Raw genomic sequence first — 17,237 nt, forward strand, 5'->3', positions numbered from 1 at the left:
CTCCGGTGTTCGCTGTCCCGCCTTTGTCTGCCCTTGGCAGCTCGGTGAAGGGGGCTGTATGTACCTGGCCCCTTCCGGGGTACCGGTGCGGCCCCTCGTCCTGTCCTTGTCTGCCGGCGCCGCCCGGAATGTCGGCGGACGCTGCTTAACGGCGGGGCGAGGCGGCCGGAGCCTTACCGGGTGACCCTCGGTCCGGCCCGGCGCCACCGCCGCAGCCGGTCACGGCGGGAGCCCTGGGCCTGAAGGTCGGCTGGGGGGTCCGGCTGCCCTGGGATCTCGCGTCCTGCCGGCCCCTCCGCCTTCACCCCATCGCCGTTCTGCGCCGGGTGGCTTTGGGGAGCCGGCTTCCCGCTGTCGGATTACGGCGCACCGTTCCTCTTCCCTCCCGCAGGTGACCATGGCTGAGTTCGCGCAGCAGCGGGGCAAGCGGCGGGACGACGGCGGGCTGGGCGGCGTCCTCGATCTGCTGCTGGCCAACGCCAGGCTGGTGCTGGGCGTCAGCGGCGCGGCCGTGCTCGCCATCGCCACGCTGGCCGTCAAACGGGTGAGGCTGGGGGGGTCCCCAAGCGCTGCACGGGGCGATGTGCTGCATCACGTTTCAGAGAGGCGCCTCGTTGTTTTCACTGTTAAATCCGTTGGAAGCTTGTGTGCATCTTTGAGTCTCTCAAACCGTTGCTGTTCACCTGTAGAAGAGCTGTGGGTGACTGCTACCCCACGTGTGCGCTGTGCTCTGCTCTGGGCTGGGAAGTGCTGCCAAGAGAACAATTTATCTGTGCTGGTTTTCCCTGTGGTCCCTCGGTCTCTTTGCTCTTCCAGCAATAGCAGCCTTCTGTAAAGGGTGCTGCTGATCTTGGGGCTTTCCCCCCACGTCCATAGCATTCCTTGTGTTTGCATGAACAGCAGCAGCTAGAACAGCCCTCTATGTGAGCGAGGCTATTTGGGGGCTGCAGCGCCCCTCTCAGCACACTCGGGATGGTGGAGCCCCCACTGCCCTGTGGGTTTTGTGAACCACGTGCACATCCCCTCCATCTGTCTCTCCCACCAGCTGATAGATCGAGCCACGAGCCCTCGAGAGGAAGATGATCCCAAAGCTGAGCAGAAGAGCCTGGAGGAGAGCTGGCAGGACTTGGCCCTGATCAAAGCAACACAAAAACCTCCCAGGAAGCAGAGAAGGGAAGACCTCAGCGAACCCCTGCTCTCCCCAGCTCCACCGCCAGCACCAGGTGATGCTTATGGCGAGGGCGTGTGGGTGAAGATCACCTTGGCTGGCTGTGCCTGGGAGCTGGGCTTTATTTTTAGCTCCATGACCAGAAAGCTGACCCGATTGTGTCTTCCCTCTTGGGAGGCTCCCAAGCTGCGGCCCCTTTTTTGGCAGTGCCTCAGTAACAGTGCCTCTGATAACTCCTGGGTGTCTCAGCCAGCTGGTTGCAGTAGAGGCTGCCTTGCTTTTGTTTCCTGTTGAACAGTGCTTGGTTTTTGGGTCAGCTCTGTCTAGGGAGGAAGATGTGCCTGTGAACTGCTGCAGACAAAGGCTGGCTTGTCCAGCTGGCTGCAAAGGCGGTGTTTTCTGAGTAGGAAAGCAGCTCAGCCTGGTGCTGGGCAGGTCCTGAGGCACCGCACCCAGCATGGGATTGATTCAGGACTCAGCAATCAGGCAGACGTAGGGGTGAGCAGTGGGACTGAGACTTGTGAGGGACCTTAGTAGTTTGTGCTTTGTCTGGCTGCTGCTGCTTAGCTGCCTTTAGCCACCTCTAGCTGGGGTGTAACACCAGGTGCTGTTGGGTTTTGGGTTTGGATTGAGCCTTGCGTTGGCTGAAAAGTCAGCCTCGTGGCCAAAGGCTGAGAGCTGGGACTTCAGCACATGCTTTTTTTTTATGTCTGTGGCATGAGAAGATGTGCTGTCTGATCTGCCCAAAGCCATGACTTCTTCCTGCCTTTGCCCCATCCCCTTCTTGCAGAACCCAGGATCTGCCCAGTGCCCCCGGAGCCTCCTCAGGCCGAGTCCAGCCCTCCCCGCTGCCTCACGCTGCAGGAGAAGCTGCTCTCACATGACAGCATCCACCTCCCTATGTCTGAGGAGCAAGTGGCAGTCGCCCAGCAGCTGGCCCAGAGCATCTGTGCTGAGCTTCAGAGCTTCCTGCGGAGCAAGTGCCCGGAGTTGCCCTTTGGCAGCCTCTTCCTCAGCGGTCCCCTGCTCGATGGCCTCGGGGCTCTTGCTGCTGACCACATCCACTTCATGCTGCCAGTAGTCCTCGATGCCACCCTCTGGAGCCTCATCCCAGGAGAGGACACCGTTGTGAGAAACCCCCAGTACTGCATGGTCAAAAGGACTGACTTGGAGTATTTCCCTCGTGGGCGCAGCCCCTGGGACAGGTTCCTCGTGGGCCAGTACCTCTCCTCCAATGTGCTCAATGAGACCCTCCACAAGATGTTGGTGGCCTCCATCAACTGGCCAGCCATAGGCAGCCTGCTGGGGACAGTCATCCACCCACTCGTGGCTTCCCGGGAGCTGAGGCTGGCTGTCAAACACGATGAGGTTGAGCTGAGCATTGCCCTCTTCCCTGTGGTAGAAATGGAGGACAAAGTTCTTCTGGCTGCTCCTCCTGAAGGACTGGTGGAGAACCTCTGGCTTGAGAGCTTTAGCAGGGCGGAGGTCTCGAAGGTGAAGGAGCTGGATGCTGGCGACGCTGGCACTCGGCAGCACTGCCTCTGCATCCTGAATGGTGTCTGCAGGAGCCATCCTGCCCTGCACAAGCTGAGCGGCAGCCCCTTGGTACATGTCATCCTTCACATGAGTTCCACTGAGTCGGACTGGACAGAGGAAAGCCTTGCCACCAGGTTCCAGCAAGTGCTCGAGGAGCTGGTGGGCTACCTGGAGAATGGGGTCCTGCCTTGCTACTTTAACCCCAAAGTCAACCTTTTCTGTGGGCTGCTGGAAGAGGAAATAGAGGAGATGGGCTTCCTGCTCTACAGGGCTGTGTCTGAGCCAGGACTCCTGCTGACAGAGAAGTGACTGGTGCAGCAGGAGCTCCTGAGCACCGGGAGTTCCTCAGCTGTCTGGGTTGTGATGCTTCTAGTTGACTAGTCGGTAAGAGGCCAAGTTCTTGCACTTTATGAACAAAAGTATTTCTTTTCTGAATAAAACGTGCCTGAGAGAAATGGATGATGGTGTAAGAAGCTGTTTGCCACGGGGCTCTGCCTTACCCACATTGAATGCAGCCCCTAAAGCAAAGCCCCATCTGCTGGGAACCAACACGGAACAAGTTTGACTGCTGGATCCCAGTGAACTGCGCCATCCCAGCCTGCCATCCCAAACTCTAGGCTCCCTGGTGCTCCAAGCAGAGACCTGAGTGGTTTGGAGCTTCCCCTGCCCCTTGGGGCACACACGTCTCTTGATGCTGCTACAAACTTGTGGCATCCTGGGTGCTGTGTGAGCACCGAGCTCAGTCATGCAGTGCCATGGGGTGAGGTGGGAACCTTGTTCCTTGTCAGGGCTGCACTTGGGGATGTTGCCAACCTGAAATAAAGCCTGAGCAATGGCTGTGCGGTGCTCTGGGTGCTGCAAGGTAATGCCATGGCAAGGTTACTCTTTGGAAATCTTTTCAGGTACCAAACAGCAACCCAAGCTCAGCCCTGCCTGGCTGTTCTGCCAGCGTCAGCTCTGCCCCCAAGGATGGGTCTCTGAGGCCCATTCTCCAAGCTGCTCTGCTGCAGCATGGGCTGGCAGCTAGCTGCAGGAACTGCCACATCCTGGTGGACACCAGTGCCCATCTAGCGGGCCACAGTGTCCCTTCCCAGCCTGTCAAGTGACCTTTTCATGTATGTACTGCTGCTGTCTTAATGTCTTGTTGCCCTGAAGCATCGTTGTATGGGGCAGGAAAGGACAGGATTGATGCACAGAGCGGAGTGCTTGCAAGAAGTCAAGTGTGGTTTGTGCTTCTTTTCATTAAGATCTATTTTGTTTGAGTATTTTTTGTTGGTTTTTTTTTCTTTTCCCTTTGAGTGGCTGGTAGGTTTTGTTTCTGCCTGTAGTCCAAGTGTGAAGGAATACATTCTTGTATTTAATGGGAAGAGCTATGCTGTTTTTGCACACTGGTAGAGATGGTGAAGTCCTGTGGTCTTCAGCATGAGCATCTGTTGTGGTTTAGTTTTCTTTACAACTATCTTGTTTACAGGAGGAAAAAAAAATCACTGTGCTTTTCCTCCTAGTCTGAAGACGACTTGGTTTGTTCCTTTGAGCGACTTCCCAAGTGTTAGCGATGAGAATAAATCCTTGCTGTGTGCACTGGTTCTCTCGTCTCAGCTGTTTTGTCTCCTGTCCTGTAGGAAGGTCTGAAGCTGTGCTCCTGGGGCGGCAGCTTTCCTGGGAACAGTGCAGCTGGCTGCACCCTGCACACAGCTTGGCAGCACTTGGACCTCATGGCGCACGGCTTTGCTCTTCCTCTTCCAGACGGCCACATAAAGCACCCAGTGCTCCTGCTGCCTGCAGAAGCATCCAGTGCTGTCTGGATGCTGAGCTCTTGCTGTTCAGCTTGCAGCCCTAACTGCTCAGCTGCCTGAATGCTAACCAGGGTTAAACCAGTAAAGCTGGTAACGGCAAATGCCATCAGCAATGCTAAACCTGTGTGCTATGCAGATGCTTTCTGCTGCCGTTGCCATTTGGAGGCTGCCCAGCTCTAGCCATGCTTTAGCCAGCTCACTGATTGCATTACGAAGCCTGCTAATCCTGTTATTTTAGACGTCAGGTTTGTATTTTTAGGTTACAGCTGTTAATAGTGGGAGTGAGGGGTACAGAGAAATGCAACGCAGGCTCTCTTGACCATACTCCATAGGTCTGGGCCTGAGAGCAGTGAACTTCTGTAAACTCGAAAGCTCTTCTTTCTTGTGCAGAGCTGAAAATGAACCTATGCTGCTGTGGTCTCCCCCGCTCTGAGCTGCCCCGTAGGCAGTGCTTCAGCCTCCTGCCCACTCCATTCATGTATCACCTTAGTGCTGACCCATGGGGACTGCCAGTGTCCTGAGCAACGCTGGAGGCCCTGGGGGAGCAGCTGAGTACTGTCCTGTGCCAGAAGAGGACAAGGGAGTTTTGTGGAGCTACTTGCTTTGATGTAGAGAAAGCCCAAACAGAGGGAGGAGGTAGGTTGGCTTTTTCTCAAGGAGCTCAGTCTAAACTATGTGCAGGAAACAAGAAACTCCCTTCAGGCTCAGCCAATTGTCTTTCCCTGGACAACAACACTACAACAAATGCAGCTGGTGAGATAAAACTGTTTTACCCACAGCTCAAAGAAAAGCTGCAGGGAGTTTCTGCCAAGAAAGCTTCTGTATTGTTCCAACAACTGAATGGAAAGATTTGTGTGGATGCTTTTAATAATAGCTCAACTATTTTAAATAGGATGAAACAATCAGACAGTCAAGATGGCACTGCATCAAATTTAAAAATTAAATAATTTTTTAATATGAAGCTTATTACTCAGACAAAAATAACTTCCATTAACTAGCAGCATCACAAAGGCACGTCTTGAGGTCTGGGCAAGAATGCAGTTTCAAATTCAGGAACAGTCTAAAATGAAGGCATTTCCCGAGCACTGCAGCTGAGCTTTCCTTTCAGGGCAAGCTCCAGCTCCATCTTCTCTGCACCAGGTTCCATCACAGACAAGGTAAGAGACAAAAAAGAAAGGGGAATGTTGCTGTGGTAACTTCACATAGAAGGGCAACTTAAAATTCCACACTGTGGAAAACCAGGGAGATAGAAGAGTAGAGCAGCCCTAGGGTCTGTCCCAGTGGCTATGATCCAGCTCTTCCTCATGCAGAAATGCTGCATACAACTGCTACCACAGCAGGAGCTGCAGGTGGACTAAATCCACTGCTGTTTTCACTGCAGATCCACAGTTTCCAACTACTTCCTTGAAATGTTTAGAGTATTTTGATTGCTCAGTACAAGAGCAGTTGTAAAGCAAAGGCTGACACCAGTAGCGGAGCCAGTTCTCACAGCTGTTTGAACACTTGCTGCCCATGCTCATAATGCGTGAATGAGGAAGGTACCCCTTAGCAGGAGCAGCCAGCCCTCCCGAAAGCACCCACACAGACTTGTTTCTGTGTTCCAGATCCTTTCAGCAGTAGCTGCTCCTAAAGCAGCTCACAGCCTGGACCTTTCAGAATCTCAAACCATGTCCATCCAGGCTCAGTGATCTAGAGGACAAGTTTTCTTAGTGTGGCCAGGCTGGTGGCAAATGCTACAGGTCCGTGGTTTCTTGGCTGTTGCTCCTTGGGAGAGATTGCTTGGTCTCTTAGCTTTACTTCCCAACTCCCTTGAGTATCCACTGCTCCCAAAGTGGTTAAAAGAGAAATCTCCAGAAGCTCCTAGAAAGAAATAACTTGGATTTAAGTGCCTTTGAAAATACACAAAGGTGAAGACAGATGATGGGTTCAAAATGGCAGAAGATCAAGGACTTTGCTATTGCAGCCCATCAAGTTATTTCTGAAACTACACCTGCTTCAGATTTGTTTGAACATTTAAATGTTATCCATCTCTCTTGCAGCACTGGAGAAATGTGTGAACAGAACAGGGAAAACTGATCTTTCTGGCTGTGTGCTCCAGGCTACAGCCAAAGCAGAAGCAACAAAACATGCCAGAGAACTTGTTCTTAAAGTAGGTCTGAAAATTTGGTCCTGCCCCTTTAGGGCCAAATGTTTACGAAGGAAGTTGGTGCTAAAGAGCTCTCAGACCACATCTTTGCCTCTCTATTTTGCTTACAGTCCTTTTTTTTGTCAGCGCTCTTTCTTTTGCATCCTTTTTACATTGTTGTTTTGTTTTCTTTTTTAATGGGTGTTTGCTTTCAGCACCTTTTCACTGCAGCCACACTCAGCTTCTCAGCTGTGATCAAAGTTTCAGCAAGGCCTGGCCCTTCACTGAGTTTCTGAACTAGGATGGAGGAAGCACCACAGCTTCCTTGGCCTGACAGAATGGGGTTTAAGATCTCCAAAGTGGTGTTGCTGCTTCAGCTCCGTTCAAACCAGTAACAGATCTCTCAAAATGGAACACTAGAATTTGGGAGCACGAATTCTGTCTCAAACAGGCTGTTGGAAAGCATGCTGGGTTTTGTTCAGCAACTCATGGATGCACAGATGCACAAGTTCACTGCATGTAGAAGCAAAGCATTCTGTTACTGCTTAGAACTCAGTGGATCTGTTACGAGAACTTATCCTGCTAGCACTGTGAGAAAGGTAAGCCAGATTCAGTTGTTGCAAGAAATATTTAAAATACTATAATGCTTCTGATGCTTTCTGAAGACAAACCTGAAGTCTGTCAAATGTAAGAGCTGTACTGTGACAGCATGATGCATATGTGAGGAGTGTCTATTTAGTTTAGTTTGAAGAACAGCCCCCAACCCTCGAATTTTACCCCAAGCCCAGCCTTACCTGGAGCCACGCTTTCATCAGCCCACTGGAAGAAGCCGCACTGCTGCTCTCTGGGTTTGGAGCACGTGTGGAACTGCCGCCCTTTGTTAGGGCCATCTTTTTGGACCATGCGTGTGACAGCTGGCTGGTCGCACCTGCAGACTGTGCTGCCTCCTGAACTGGAGTTGTTGCTGCTTCCAAAGTGTTCTGGGCCTCTCTTTCCTCCTGGTCTCTGAGAATTTGCAGGGCCCCTTGCCCCAAAGGCCTGGGGTGGTGCAGAGCCCCGCGGAGCTGCATTGCTTCTGTCCTCTGACTGTTGATCAGACCAGAGGAAAAAGTTGCAGGTATTGGCACTGCATTTGTAGAACTGTCTGCCTTGATTGGGCCCTTCTTTGCGCACAGTTAACAGCATGGCTTCGTTCCCACAGTTGCACACCACTGCGTTACTGCCATTATCTGGAGCAGCTGAAGGAGCAGGCCTGGGTGCTCTTGTGGAACTCAAGTAAAGCAGATGTCCTGTTGCCATGTTTGTGGTACCTCCTACATGCCTGCTGTCACTGTTTGCTCTGTTAAAGGAGTTGTTCACCTGCAACTGGTTGGCCTGCTGGCTGGCTGACTGTCCAGACTGGGATGATCTGTTTGAGTACCTCAGGTCCAGAAGCTCTTTCAGCATCTCATCACATCCTCCAATGCAGCCAACAAACTCCAGGGGCATCGTGGGTGGAACACTGCCTCTCTTAAATTTAAACTTCAGTCTAAAAAGAAAGGAAGAATATAAATCTGCCACTTCTGCTGTACTTACTGTTAACCTTACTTCCCTCCACTTTCTCTCCATCCCCAAGCCATGAGAATGCTGCTCCAGTTTTCAAGATTGGAACAGAAAACTGTTGCCCAACTTAGTCTGGAAGTCACTGGCCCTGATGGCTAACACTATGATGTCTGAGAGGCTGCACTTCCCTACAGGATGACCGGTAAGACCCACCTGTGAACTGGATGTGGTTTACACACAGCACAGATGCTCTCATCCTTGGCCACATCCAGCACAAAATCAGGAAACCAGACAGCAGTTTTACAAGCTGGATATCCCGTGCAGCTGAGATAGAACCTGCCATGGGATGAAGGCACCAAATGAGGAAGATGCAAAATCAAGACGGTCAGTGACTGTTCTCTTTTCTCAGCTGTCAGAAGTTACCAAAGCAAAGCTTTTTTTTAAGAGTACTTGTAAAAGAGTTTCAAAGTCCACATAGCTTTAACAGCTGGTGCAGTTTGTTGGCTGCAGCCCAAGTTTTCATGCAGTGCTGCAGAGAGCAGGTAAATGAACACCACTTAGCAAGGTACAGAAAGTTGTGTTCTAGGACAAGGAAGATCACCAACCCGCCATTCTTCTTGGTCTTCAGGACCATGTCATTGTTGCACTGGGGACACTTCCGAATGGAAACGGGCATTGCTGGGTAGACTTCCTCTTGCTCTGCAATTTCTGTGGCTTCTCCGAAATACTGAGCCAGGGCCTGGTCCAGCCTATAGAGAAACAAGCAGAGCATGCAATGTGTCTCATCTGCAGAAAGCAATCGAGCAGTGAATTGATGCCTGCTGCCCTCTGGCACAGCTCCTCTGAGCTTCTCCATAGGCATGTTAACTTAGCACTGTGCCTCTGGAACAGGTTAGACGTGGGTGCAACATGGATGCAGCCAGAGCATTTGCTCATGTCCTTCAGATATCTCTGAATTGAATTCAAACAGTGTAAACCACAGTATGCAGTTAATTGGCACCAGCTCGTGATGGCATGCCATGCTTCAAGTCAACCCTTCGTACGTGAATGCCTGCACACACTGAGCAGAGCCCCAGGAAGCAAATGCGTCAGGATCCTACTCCAGGCCAGAATGGCCAAACAAGCAGAAGAGGGCAAAGACAAAAGACTCACTTGTTGGCTCTGGCCACAGCCTCAATGAAGACTTGTTTATACTTTTGGACTTGCTGTTGCAACACTAGAGATTTGTCTTTCTTTCCCTCGCAGATCAGCTTCAGATCAGCCTCCAGCTCGGCTCGAAGGTCAGGCTTGGACATCTCATAGCCCATGGAATCGTAGCCTGGAGGAGCATACCACATGGTAAGTGAAAGGAACAAGCAAGTAAGGAACCTGCCCTCTTTCTAACAAGCACTGCCCTTACCTTCAACCAGCCCCATGCCCAGGTGGCCTGGGAGGAACCTCTGATCTGCTGTGAGCCCCACATACATCCGTGTCTTAATTGTCTCAATGTGCTCTGCGTGAGTGGCATCAGTCCCTGCAAGCAGACAGGTTGTGAGTCAAATTAGGTGCCAAGAAGAGATTTCCCTTGTGCCTACTGCAGTGAAAGATGCTAAAGGGACAAGGAGACAGAACTTATGGCCAGGAGTAATGCTGGCATTACATCCCATTGGTGCTGAGGTCGAGAAAGTGCATGTAGATATGCCCTGGACCCTAAACTTCACATCCCCTTGGGTACTGGAGAGACACTACAGTCCTGTTGGTTTCTCTGGATGCTGCTCACAGGTTTCTACTATCTCTCTGTACTGCATATTTAAGTAACTTCTTATCCGAAGTGATGTTTAGAGAATCCCCTACTCTGAGGGCTGGAAAGAACTAGTACTAGGGAAATAGAGGAGATGCTCATGAACAAAGCTCTCTCAAGACTGAAAGGCCACACTGCCAATACTGACCAATGCCATGTTTCTCCATGAGTGCAATGAGATCCGCTTCCGTGAGGAGCAATGGAGGGCTGGTTTCCCCATCCACCATCTCCACTGTAGTGGGCTGAAAGCGAGACCCTTTCTGATACAGTGGGATAACCTGAAGGGAAGGAGAATCTCTTTGAAACTGCCTTCTGGACCATCCACTGAAGACACATGTCACGCTAACAGCAAATTGGTGCAGTCATATAGCAGCACTCTGTTCTGGAGGAGATCCAGCCTCGGGATGCTCAGGATTAGCTAGTGAAGACCTGCCAGAGACATCACAATGCAGCAATTGCAGCTCCTCTTGGTGAGTATCCCCCCCGTGTGGGAGCAGCTCTGACTGGTCTCTGCTGTGGTGTCAGAAAGAGAAGAATCTATCCAAAGCTGGCATAACAAAGTGGCACAGGTCTTCAGCAGAGAGTTCTAAGTGAAACAGCCACTGGGCTAAGAATTGTCAAAGAACATTCTGTAGATGGGCCTGAAAGTGGCAGGGAAGCTTTCCCACTAGTGTAACCCATCTACAGTTTTAAACTGAGGTATTTTAGCCTGTCCAGTCTATGTCGTTCAAGGATGTTACCTTGTCACTCCACTTCTCATAAGGATAAACTTCCAGATAATTTCGGGCCAGGATCATAAGTCCTTGAGCAATGAATCGCTCGTTAGCAATGTCAATCTCCACAGTTGTTTCTTGTCCCTTGGCATCTTGAGAGCAGCAAGCCAAAAAATGGCGCACGATGAATTCATATAGTCTCTGTTCATTGCCCTGTTATCAAACAACAAAGGAGAGTTGCTCTCTTCTAGTATTAGCAAGATATTAAGAAATATTGGTGAATCTAGGTGAGGATGCTGTGCTAACAACTCTACTATTAAGATTTCTATCTATTTTATCAAGCAGTACTAAACTCACCTGCAGGTTAGCAGTGTATTTTGTGGGATGAATGGGAGGGTGAGCCTGATCTGATTTGGTTCCATTCCGAGGAGTTGGCCCACCCTGATCCAAGATCCTCTGTGCAAATGCTCCCCAGCTGGGGTCCTGTGTTTGATGCTGTACTAAGGCAGAGAGGTTCAGCTCCTTGGGGAAAATGTTGGTCTCTGTTCGGGGATAGCTAATGAACCTTAAAAAAGACAGAAGAGCACTTCAAGAGGATGATTTCTGTTTTGGACTAGCAGTCCTATATTTTTGAAATCATTTAGTTTACCAAGACAAATCTCGTTTTCTTACCCTTGAGTATAGAGTTTTTCTGCTATTCTCATGGTTTCCTTTGCATTTATTTTCAGTTTGCGGGAAGCCAACTTCTCAAGTTCCTGTGTTGGGAAGAGCCAGAAAAAAAATGCATCTGTGCACTATTCTGGGTAAAATATCTGTTTAAAGCTGCTTTCAGATTAGTCTTTTCAGCATAGTCCAAACATACCACTGTGTCCAAGGGCAGGGGCCTCCATTTGCTCTTTGGCTTGCTTCCAACCTCAACAACAGTGGCAACAGGATCCTAAATGCAGAGTAAGCAAAATGCAAAATCTCCTTGAAGAGTTCACACAGACGGTTCTTTAAACACCTCGAACAAGAAGGATGCAGGAAATGTTTGGCCAGTAGTAGATCATACATCTATTGACAAGTTTTCTTACCTCCATACACATGTGGTAAAGGACCAGGCATGCTGTGTGATTAAAGAGCCGGTTCCTCTTCCAGTTGAAGACCACATTGCCCTCTTCATGATCGTGTGTCACTGCGTTGAAAACCAGGTCAGAGTTACACAGTAGTAATATAGTTGAAAGCCAGCAGGGGCAATGGGACCACACTACTGGGAAACATTTCCAGTTCTGCTTAATGATAATGGCAAAGGAAATCACTGCTGCAGCACTGTTTGTTAGCTGCCCCGAAGTTTTTTCCTCTCCGAATACGTGAAACCCTTTAAAATGGATTAGTGCATTTGTTTTCCTCCAGCATACCTTTGATTTTATAGAAGGCTTCAGGGACAAAGGCCTGGATGGCTTTGAAGCGCTCAACTACGAACCCCAGAGTTGGGAACTGGCAACTGCCATAGCTGATCAGCTGGTCTGCCAAAATGTCAGGGAAGATCTTCCGGAGCCTCAGGGTCTGGAATCTGGTGAAAGCAGCACCTGAGGTAACAAAATGGATGCTAGAATTGAATACTTCAGCAATGAAAGATAATCACAGCACTGCAGAGGGCTTTTTTTATACCCTAATTGAGTATTAATTCTACTCCTAATTTTAATATTAAAATTCACAGAAGCCTTTCAGAGCTATTAACCTACAGCTTGTTTCAAAGAAAACGTGTTGTTTACAGCGGAACAGGAGATGTGCTTTAGTTGATTCTGATCTCAAAATCAGATGTAGAACACTACAGGGAGCACTGTCTTGTGTTGGAGATGTGGTACCAGAAGATTTTTGAATGGCTCTTGATGAATTTTAGCAGTGTGAATTTGGCTGAGAAATGAGGAAGTCTGGTAGCTGGCTACCTAGTTCTTAACTCAATCTAAGAGTTCAAGTATTTGTAAAAAATAAGCTGTATGTTGATGACAGAATGTAAGCTGTCTGTCCCCTGCCTGCTTACTGTGCTCTTGCTCACTTGCTTTCAAGGGTACACGCAGCAGCTCAGGCCTAGCAGCCAGCTCTCATCTCCAAAGTAGTTTACTTACCTATCCTGAGGTCCAGTTCCTGCCTAACTTCAACAGCATCACTGGTTTTCTGATCTGGTTGGGTGAGATTCTCACAGGCCCTTCTGACAGCATGAAGTGTGATCTCTGAAAAACGTGCTCGGAACACCTGGAGGTTTGGCTTTACTATCAGACAAAAAGAAAATCAAAGTGACTCAAACAGCAATGGAAAGCATGAGCTAATACACTGCTGCTGTCTTTGAAAGTGTTGCTGTAACCTATTCTGTATCTTTCCACAGTATTGGTGTATTTCTGGTGTACCAGAGCCACGTATCTATCATAACCACAGCCAGGGATTTCACCTGAACACACTAAGAGTGACAACAGAGTGAGGATGATGCCTGGCACTAGATCTGAGCAGTGACAGCTCTTACATCACGGCTTTAACAGAAAGCAGATCGATGCAACAGATGCTCTACACACCAGCTTTGCAAACATGAATGATCTCAAAGCCGATGTTCTCTCCTTCTCGATCGCAGTCGGTCCAGATGACCAGAGCCTGGCACTGCTGCACCTCTCGTTCCAGGGTTCTCTGAGGCGAGAAAAAAAGCCCTGAGTGAGACCTACTGAGGCCACTGGGTTTGACGTTTGGTTTTAGAATGACTCACAAACTGAACATGAATTGCAGCATGTATCCATAGAGATGGACTGTTGCAATAACATTTTGCAATGGTAACTCTCAGGAGATTAGGCAGCTTTCAAAAGAAATGAATCATTTATTTACTCCCTGTTAAAAAGCACTGCTTGGATTGGATTGTACCACAGGCTGCTTCTTGAAAATGTCATTTTTTTCTAAAATTGGGGTGCAGTTAGCTGTTCCAGCTTGTTGGAAACAGCATTTCTACTTTTAACAAAGTAACTGTTCCTCTACTGTTCTGATTTTATACCAGCAGGAGACTTCAATGTTACAGAACAGCACAGTACTCCTAGAAAATCCAGGAGGAATTTGCCAAACTCTAGAAACTTTTTAAAGTTAAGGACAAAGGTAAAATCCTCCCTTTGTCTGAGGTAATATTTGTGGAATTAAACTCTGAACTCTGGCTTTCAAGAAAACTTTTAAAAACAACATACCTTAATATCCACATAATTCTCAGGACAATATTTCTCGATTTCAGCATCAAAGAGAGCTAGAGGGTTACAGCTATGCCTGGTAAACAGAGGATACACAGTGTGCATAACAAACAAAAACACTGCCAGACATTAACTGCTGTCTAGTGAGGAAATGCTGCTCAGTACTGGAATGAGAAATGATATACTGTGAGCTTCAACTCAAGAATTTGTGTGAAATGCTGAGCTGTGTTTACTCAAAAACAACAGAACCAAAATGCAAACAGAGAAAACAGAAAATCTGGAAGGCAGCTCTAAATGAGCAGCTTCTCATGTTTCACACAAAATGAACAAAACACTTCCCAGGAAAATTCTTACTTAAACAAAGAACGCAAAAGCTCCAGCTTTCAAATCAATTTATTTCCTTGGATTGGCCTTCCGGTATTTTAACCAGTATTGAAACTTGCTGGGTTTTCTTGTTTGTTTTTAGGACTATGAAAACAGTAATCTGAGGTAATATTTCAGCTATCCTGTAAATAATTTGCTACTTATCGTGCTGCTTGGTGTGGCTGCTCGAAGCACGCTGTGCCACTGCCCCTCCCTGTGGATGTCTGTATGGAGCTGACATGCTGGCTCTCCCAGCTGATAAGGTACGGCCTCCAAGGAAATGTTCCCTCCAGCAGTGTGGCATAAGACTATGGCAGCCCTGCTCAGCTCAGGATCAGAAGCTTCAGACTCGTGAGGATGCAGTAAGTACACACCATTTGCGAAACGGCAGCTTGAAATCATGAGCCAGCAAGTGTCCTGACACGGATGTCATCACCACAGTAACGTTCTGCAAAAGATTGGGAAAGGTAATTAGTGCTCATCTTTTGCTACAGGCTACCCAGAGCCCCAAAATCCTGACACAGTTCTTAACTGACAAGCAGTGATACCTCTCTCCTGCTCATTTTAACACTCCTTTCCCTATAAGCAACTAAACCTACATCTTCATCCTGATTTTTTGTAAGCTTCCAATTCTAGGAAACAAAGTTTTTGACAAGTGGGAACACAGAACAAAGCTGAAAGAAAAGCTAAGAAGAGAAAACCTGACTGTTCTTCTTTGTCTTTGGACAAAACTGGTTATGCATTTCTTCAGACAAATTTTGTTTTGCTCTTTAATAACTACCGTTTTGCATTTTTCCAATCTGGCAGTGAAATGAAAGAAAACTCTACCTGGCCAAACATCTGGTAGTCGTATTCGTAGATCTTGTTGAACTTGGAAAACCCTTCTCTCTAGAAGGAAAAAGAAAGCTGCTAAGTTTCTGGCTCCTACCAGAAGTCAAACACATGCCATCTCACTTTATACAGACTGTTATGGCAGGGCGCAGAAATACAGGGCAAGTGAAAATTGCTTACTACCTAAAGCAGAAAGACAAGGAGGTTAATGGAAATTACTTGTTTCATTTTTTACAGACAGTGAGACGGTGCTTTCCAATGTAATGGTATTTTTAAAAGCCTGAAGGGGATGCTGGGACTATCACCCTGTGGATGGTGATAACAGACACATTTGTTTATCAGGGCTGGCCAGTTACAGTCCCCACTCCTGATAAACAGCTGTCCTGCTCCAAACAACAATCAGTGCACCAGGTCTGGGTCCCTCCCACCTGAGATTTATGGAACTTTCTACGTGGGCCATTTGCATCATTTCCTACAGAAGTATGACAACACCTTACTTGATTGAGTGTCAGTGCTCAAGTTCTTGGTAATACTGTGCATTCAAATATAACTCTGGTGTAGAAGCACTGTCTAGTTCCTTAGCTTGAAAATACCAAGTAATTTATTCAAAAGGTGAAAGGTCACAAAGCAAAGCAGCAGCAGAGATCTTTGAATCCTTCTCCAAACCACAGACCATCTTTGCTTTATTATGTGAACTTCAGTACACCCCTGATATTTGCTGATGCTGCAGAAGAAGTGTTTTTTGACTGGGAAACACATGCCAACAGATGGTTTCAGTTCCTAAAGACTTTTACATGTACTGCAAAGCGAGGAACAACAAAGGAAACCCCCACTGTTGGGCTCAGTGCTTGGTGAAGGAAGTCTGGGGAAAGCGCACAGCTGGGGAACTGAATCCCAGCAGGACTTGAAGCAAAAAGAAAATGGGTCCAGGACTCCCAGCTATATCTGCACAAGTGGTATTTGACCATTTCACATATGAAATCTGTTCTTGTGCTCTCACGTGGCCAGAAAGAGCCAGAGGCTGTGTATCAAGCTCAGCACAAGACACATAGCAGACCAGGACTGAACTGAATGGCCTGTGAACATAGGCTCTGGTGAGCTGACCACCTTCAGTCTGCTAAGGTAGATCTGCAGGCACATGAGGAAGTGAGAAGTAGTGTATTCCTACCCGCCGCATTCTGCTGTTGGAGAGCAGATCTGCAATTCCTCGGGCAGCATCATTCTTCTCAGCTACACACAGGACCTTCCGGATCCTCTGCACTGCTGGACCCTCCGCAGCCCGTGAAAAGCTGCGCCAAGGCTGAGGCAGCATCCTGACCCCACAGCTAGCAAGAAGCCTGGCTTGAAAGTTCATCACAGGTAACTGTGACAGGTCCCACGGCACCAAGGCATAGCGCTGCTTCCTCTCTCCTGGGCTGGTCCCTGTTCAGGAGACAGCCTGCTTTAGGACCACGAGCAATGCCTGAATGCCACAGAACCTAAAAAGCTGCAGAATGGTTGGGTTGGAAGAGACTTTAGAGATTTTCCAGTTCCAACCACGGGCTGGGTGCTCCTCCCAGCTCAGGCTGCCCAGGGCCCACCCATGGCCTCGGCACGTCCAGGGACGGGGAACCCACCGCCCTCTGAGTGAAGCCCTCTTTTAGTTTAAAGCCCTTTCCTTCTGCCCTGACTCCACACTCTCTGACAAAGAGTTCCCCGCGGCCTTCTCTTCCCCAGGCTCAACACCCGCAGCTTTCAGCCCGTCCCCGCTCCATCCCCGCCCTCCAGACCCGCTCTTTCAGACCCACCCCCACTGAGGGCTGTGGGCCCAGAGCTGAGCGCAGCGCTCCAGATACGTTCTCCCTTCTCCACATCACGCTCCCTGCATCCTCCCAGGCAGTTTTTAACCCGCATGCAGAGGACGGCCCAGCACATCCCGCCAGCCCACCCCAGCGCGGTTCGACCTCGGCGCGGCGCGGCGCGGGGCGATCCGCCCTCCGGCGCCGCGATCTCCTCAGCCGCCGCTCCCGCCGCTCCCGCGCTATTTCTGTCGCAAAAAGTGGCGCGCTTTCCCTCTCCGCTACGACCTGACGTAAAGCGCAGCAGCGAGAAGAACTACTGCTCCCATGGTGCCCCGCGGCGCCCCCGCTCCAGTGTTAGGGCGTTCTCTGGTTTTCTCTCGCTTCCAGGCCCAGGACGGCTTGAAG

The 17,237-nt window shown here is 49.2% G+C and overlaps 2 protein-coding genes across 3 annotated transcripts; one reads left to right on the forward strand and one right to left on the reverse strand.

Annotated features, from left to right (window-relative positions):
* The first annotated feature begins 282 nt into the window (after window positions 1–282).
* Window positions 283–4,291, forward strand: MIEF2 (mitochondrial elongation factor 2). The gene is made up of 3 exons (XM_042864332.1): window positions 283–544; window positions 1,046–1,223; window positions 1,959–4,291. Exons 1-3 carry the CDS (start codon window positions 398–400, stop codon window positions 3,011–3,013), a joined length of 1,380 nt encoding a protein of 459 aa, XP_042720266.1. The 5' UTR covers window positions 283–397; the 3' UTR covers window positions 3,014–4,291.
* A 1,140-nt stretch (window positions 4,292–5,431) lies between these two features.
* TOP3A (DNA topoisomerase III alpha) lies at window positions 5,432–17,049 on the reverse strand. Of its 2 annotated transcripts, none has more exons than XM_042864631.1 (20): window positions 16,995–17,049; window positions 16,220–16,473; window positions 15,049–15,108; window positions 14,595–14,668; window positions 13,858–13,933; window positions 13,210–13,318; window positions 12,769–12,912; window positions 12,058–12,228; window positions 11,734–11,834; window positions 11,523–11,597; window positions 11,333–11,415; window positions 11,018–11,225; window positions 10,688–10,873; window positions 10,096–10,225; window positions 9,567–9,680; window positions 9,320–9,485; window positions 8,773–8,916; window positions 8,381–8,503; window positions 7,420–8,153; window positions 5,432–6,360 (listed from the first exon to the last, which is right to left on the reverse strand). In XM_042864631.1, exons 2-20 carry the CDS (start codon window positions 16,403–16,405, stop codon window positions 6,182–6,184), a joined length of 3,063 nt encoding a protein of 1,020 aa, XP_042720565.1. In that variant the 5' UTR covers window positions 16,406–16,473; window positions 16,995–17,049; the 3' UTR covers window positions 5,432–6,181. The 2 variants fall into 2 exon arrangements, with proteins under 2 accessions (XP_042720565.1, XP_042720566.1); XM_042864632.1 differs by lacking the exon at window positions 16,995–17,049 and adding an exon at window positions 16,839–16,916.
* Between the last annotated feature and the right edge of the window lie 188 nt (window positions 17,050–17,237).

Source organism: Lagopus leucura, unplaced genomic scaffold (assembly GCF_019238085.1).
Source record: "Lagopus leucura isolate 7727_CA_CO unplaced genomic scaffold, USGS_WTPT01 Super-Scaffold_760, whole genome shotgun sequence".
In the NCBI taxonomy this organism is placed as follows: domain Eukaryota; kingdom Metazoa; phylum Chordata; class Aves; order Galliformes; family Phasianidae; genus Lagopus; species Lagopus leucura.

Excerpts from the sequence above, each read along its gene's own strand:
- MIEF2 (XM_042864332.1), top strand. The coding sequence starts at position 398 with ATGGCTGAGTTCGCGCAGCAGCGGGGCAAGCGGCGGGACGACGGCGGG. Across the intron at positions 545-1,045 it reads CCACGCTGGCCGTCAAACGG|CTGATAGATCGAGCCACGAG; the intron begins GTGAGGCTGGGG and ends CTCTCCCACCAG. Across the intron at positions 1,224-1,958 it reads AGCTCCACCGCCAGCACCAG|AACCCAGGATCTGCCCAGTG; the intron begins GTGATGCTTATG and ends CCCTTCTTGCAG.
- TOP3A (XM_042864631.1), bottom strand. The coding sequence starts at position 16,405 with ATGAACTTTCAAGCCAGGCTTCTTGCTAGCTGTGGGGTCAGGATGCTG. Across the intron at positions 11,598-11,733 it reads TTTACCACATGTGTATGGAG|GATCCTGTTGCCACTGTTGT; the intron begins GTAAGAAAACTT and ends CTCTGCATTTAG. Across the intron at positions 8,504-8,772 it reads AAGACCAAGAAGAATGGCGG|GTTCTATCTCAGCTGCACGG; the intron begins GTTGGTGATCTT and ends ATCCCATGGCAG.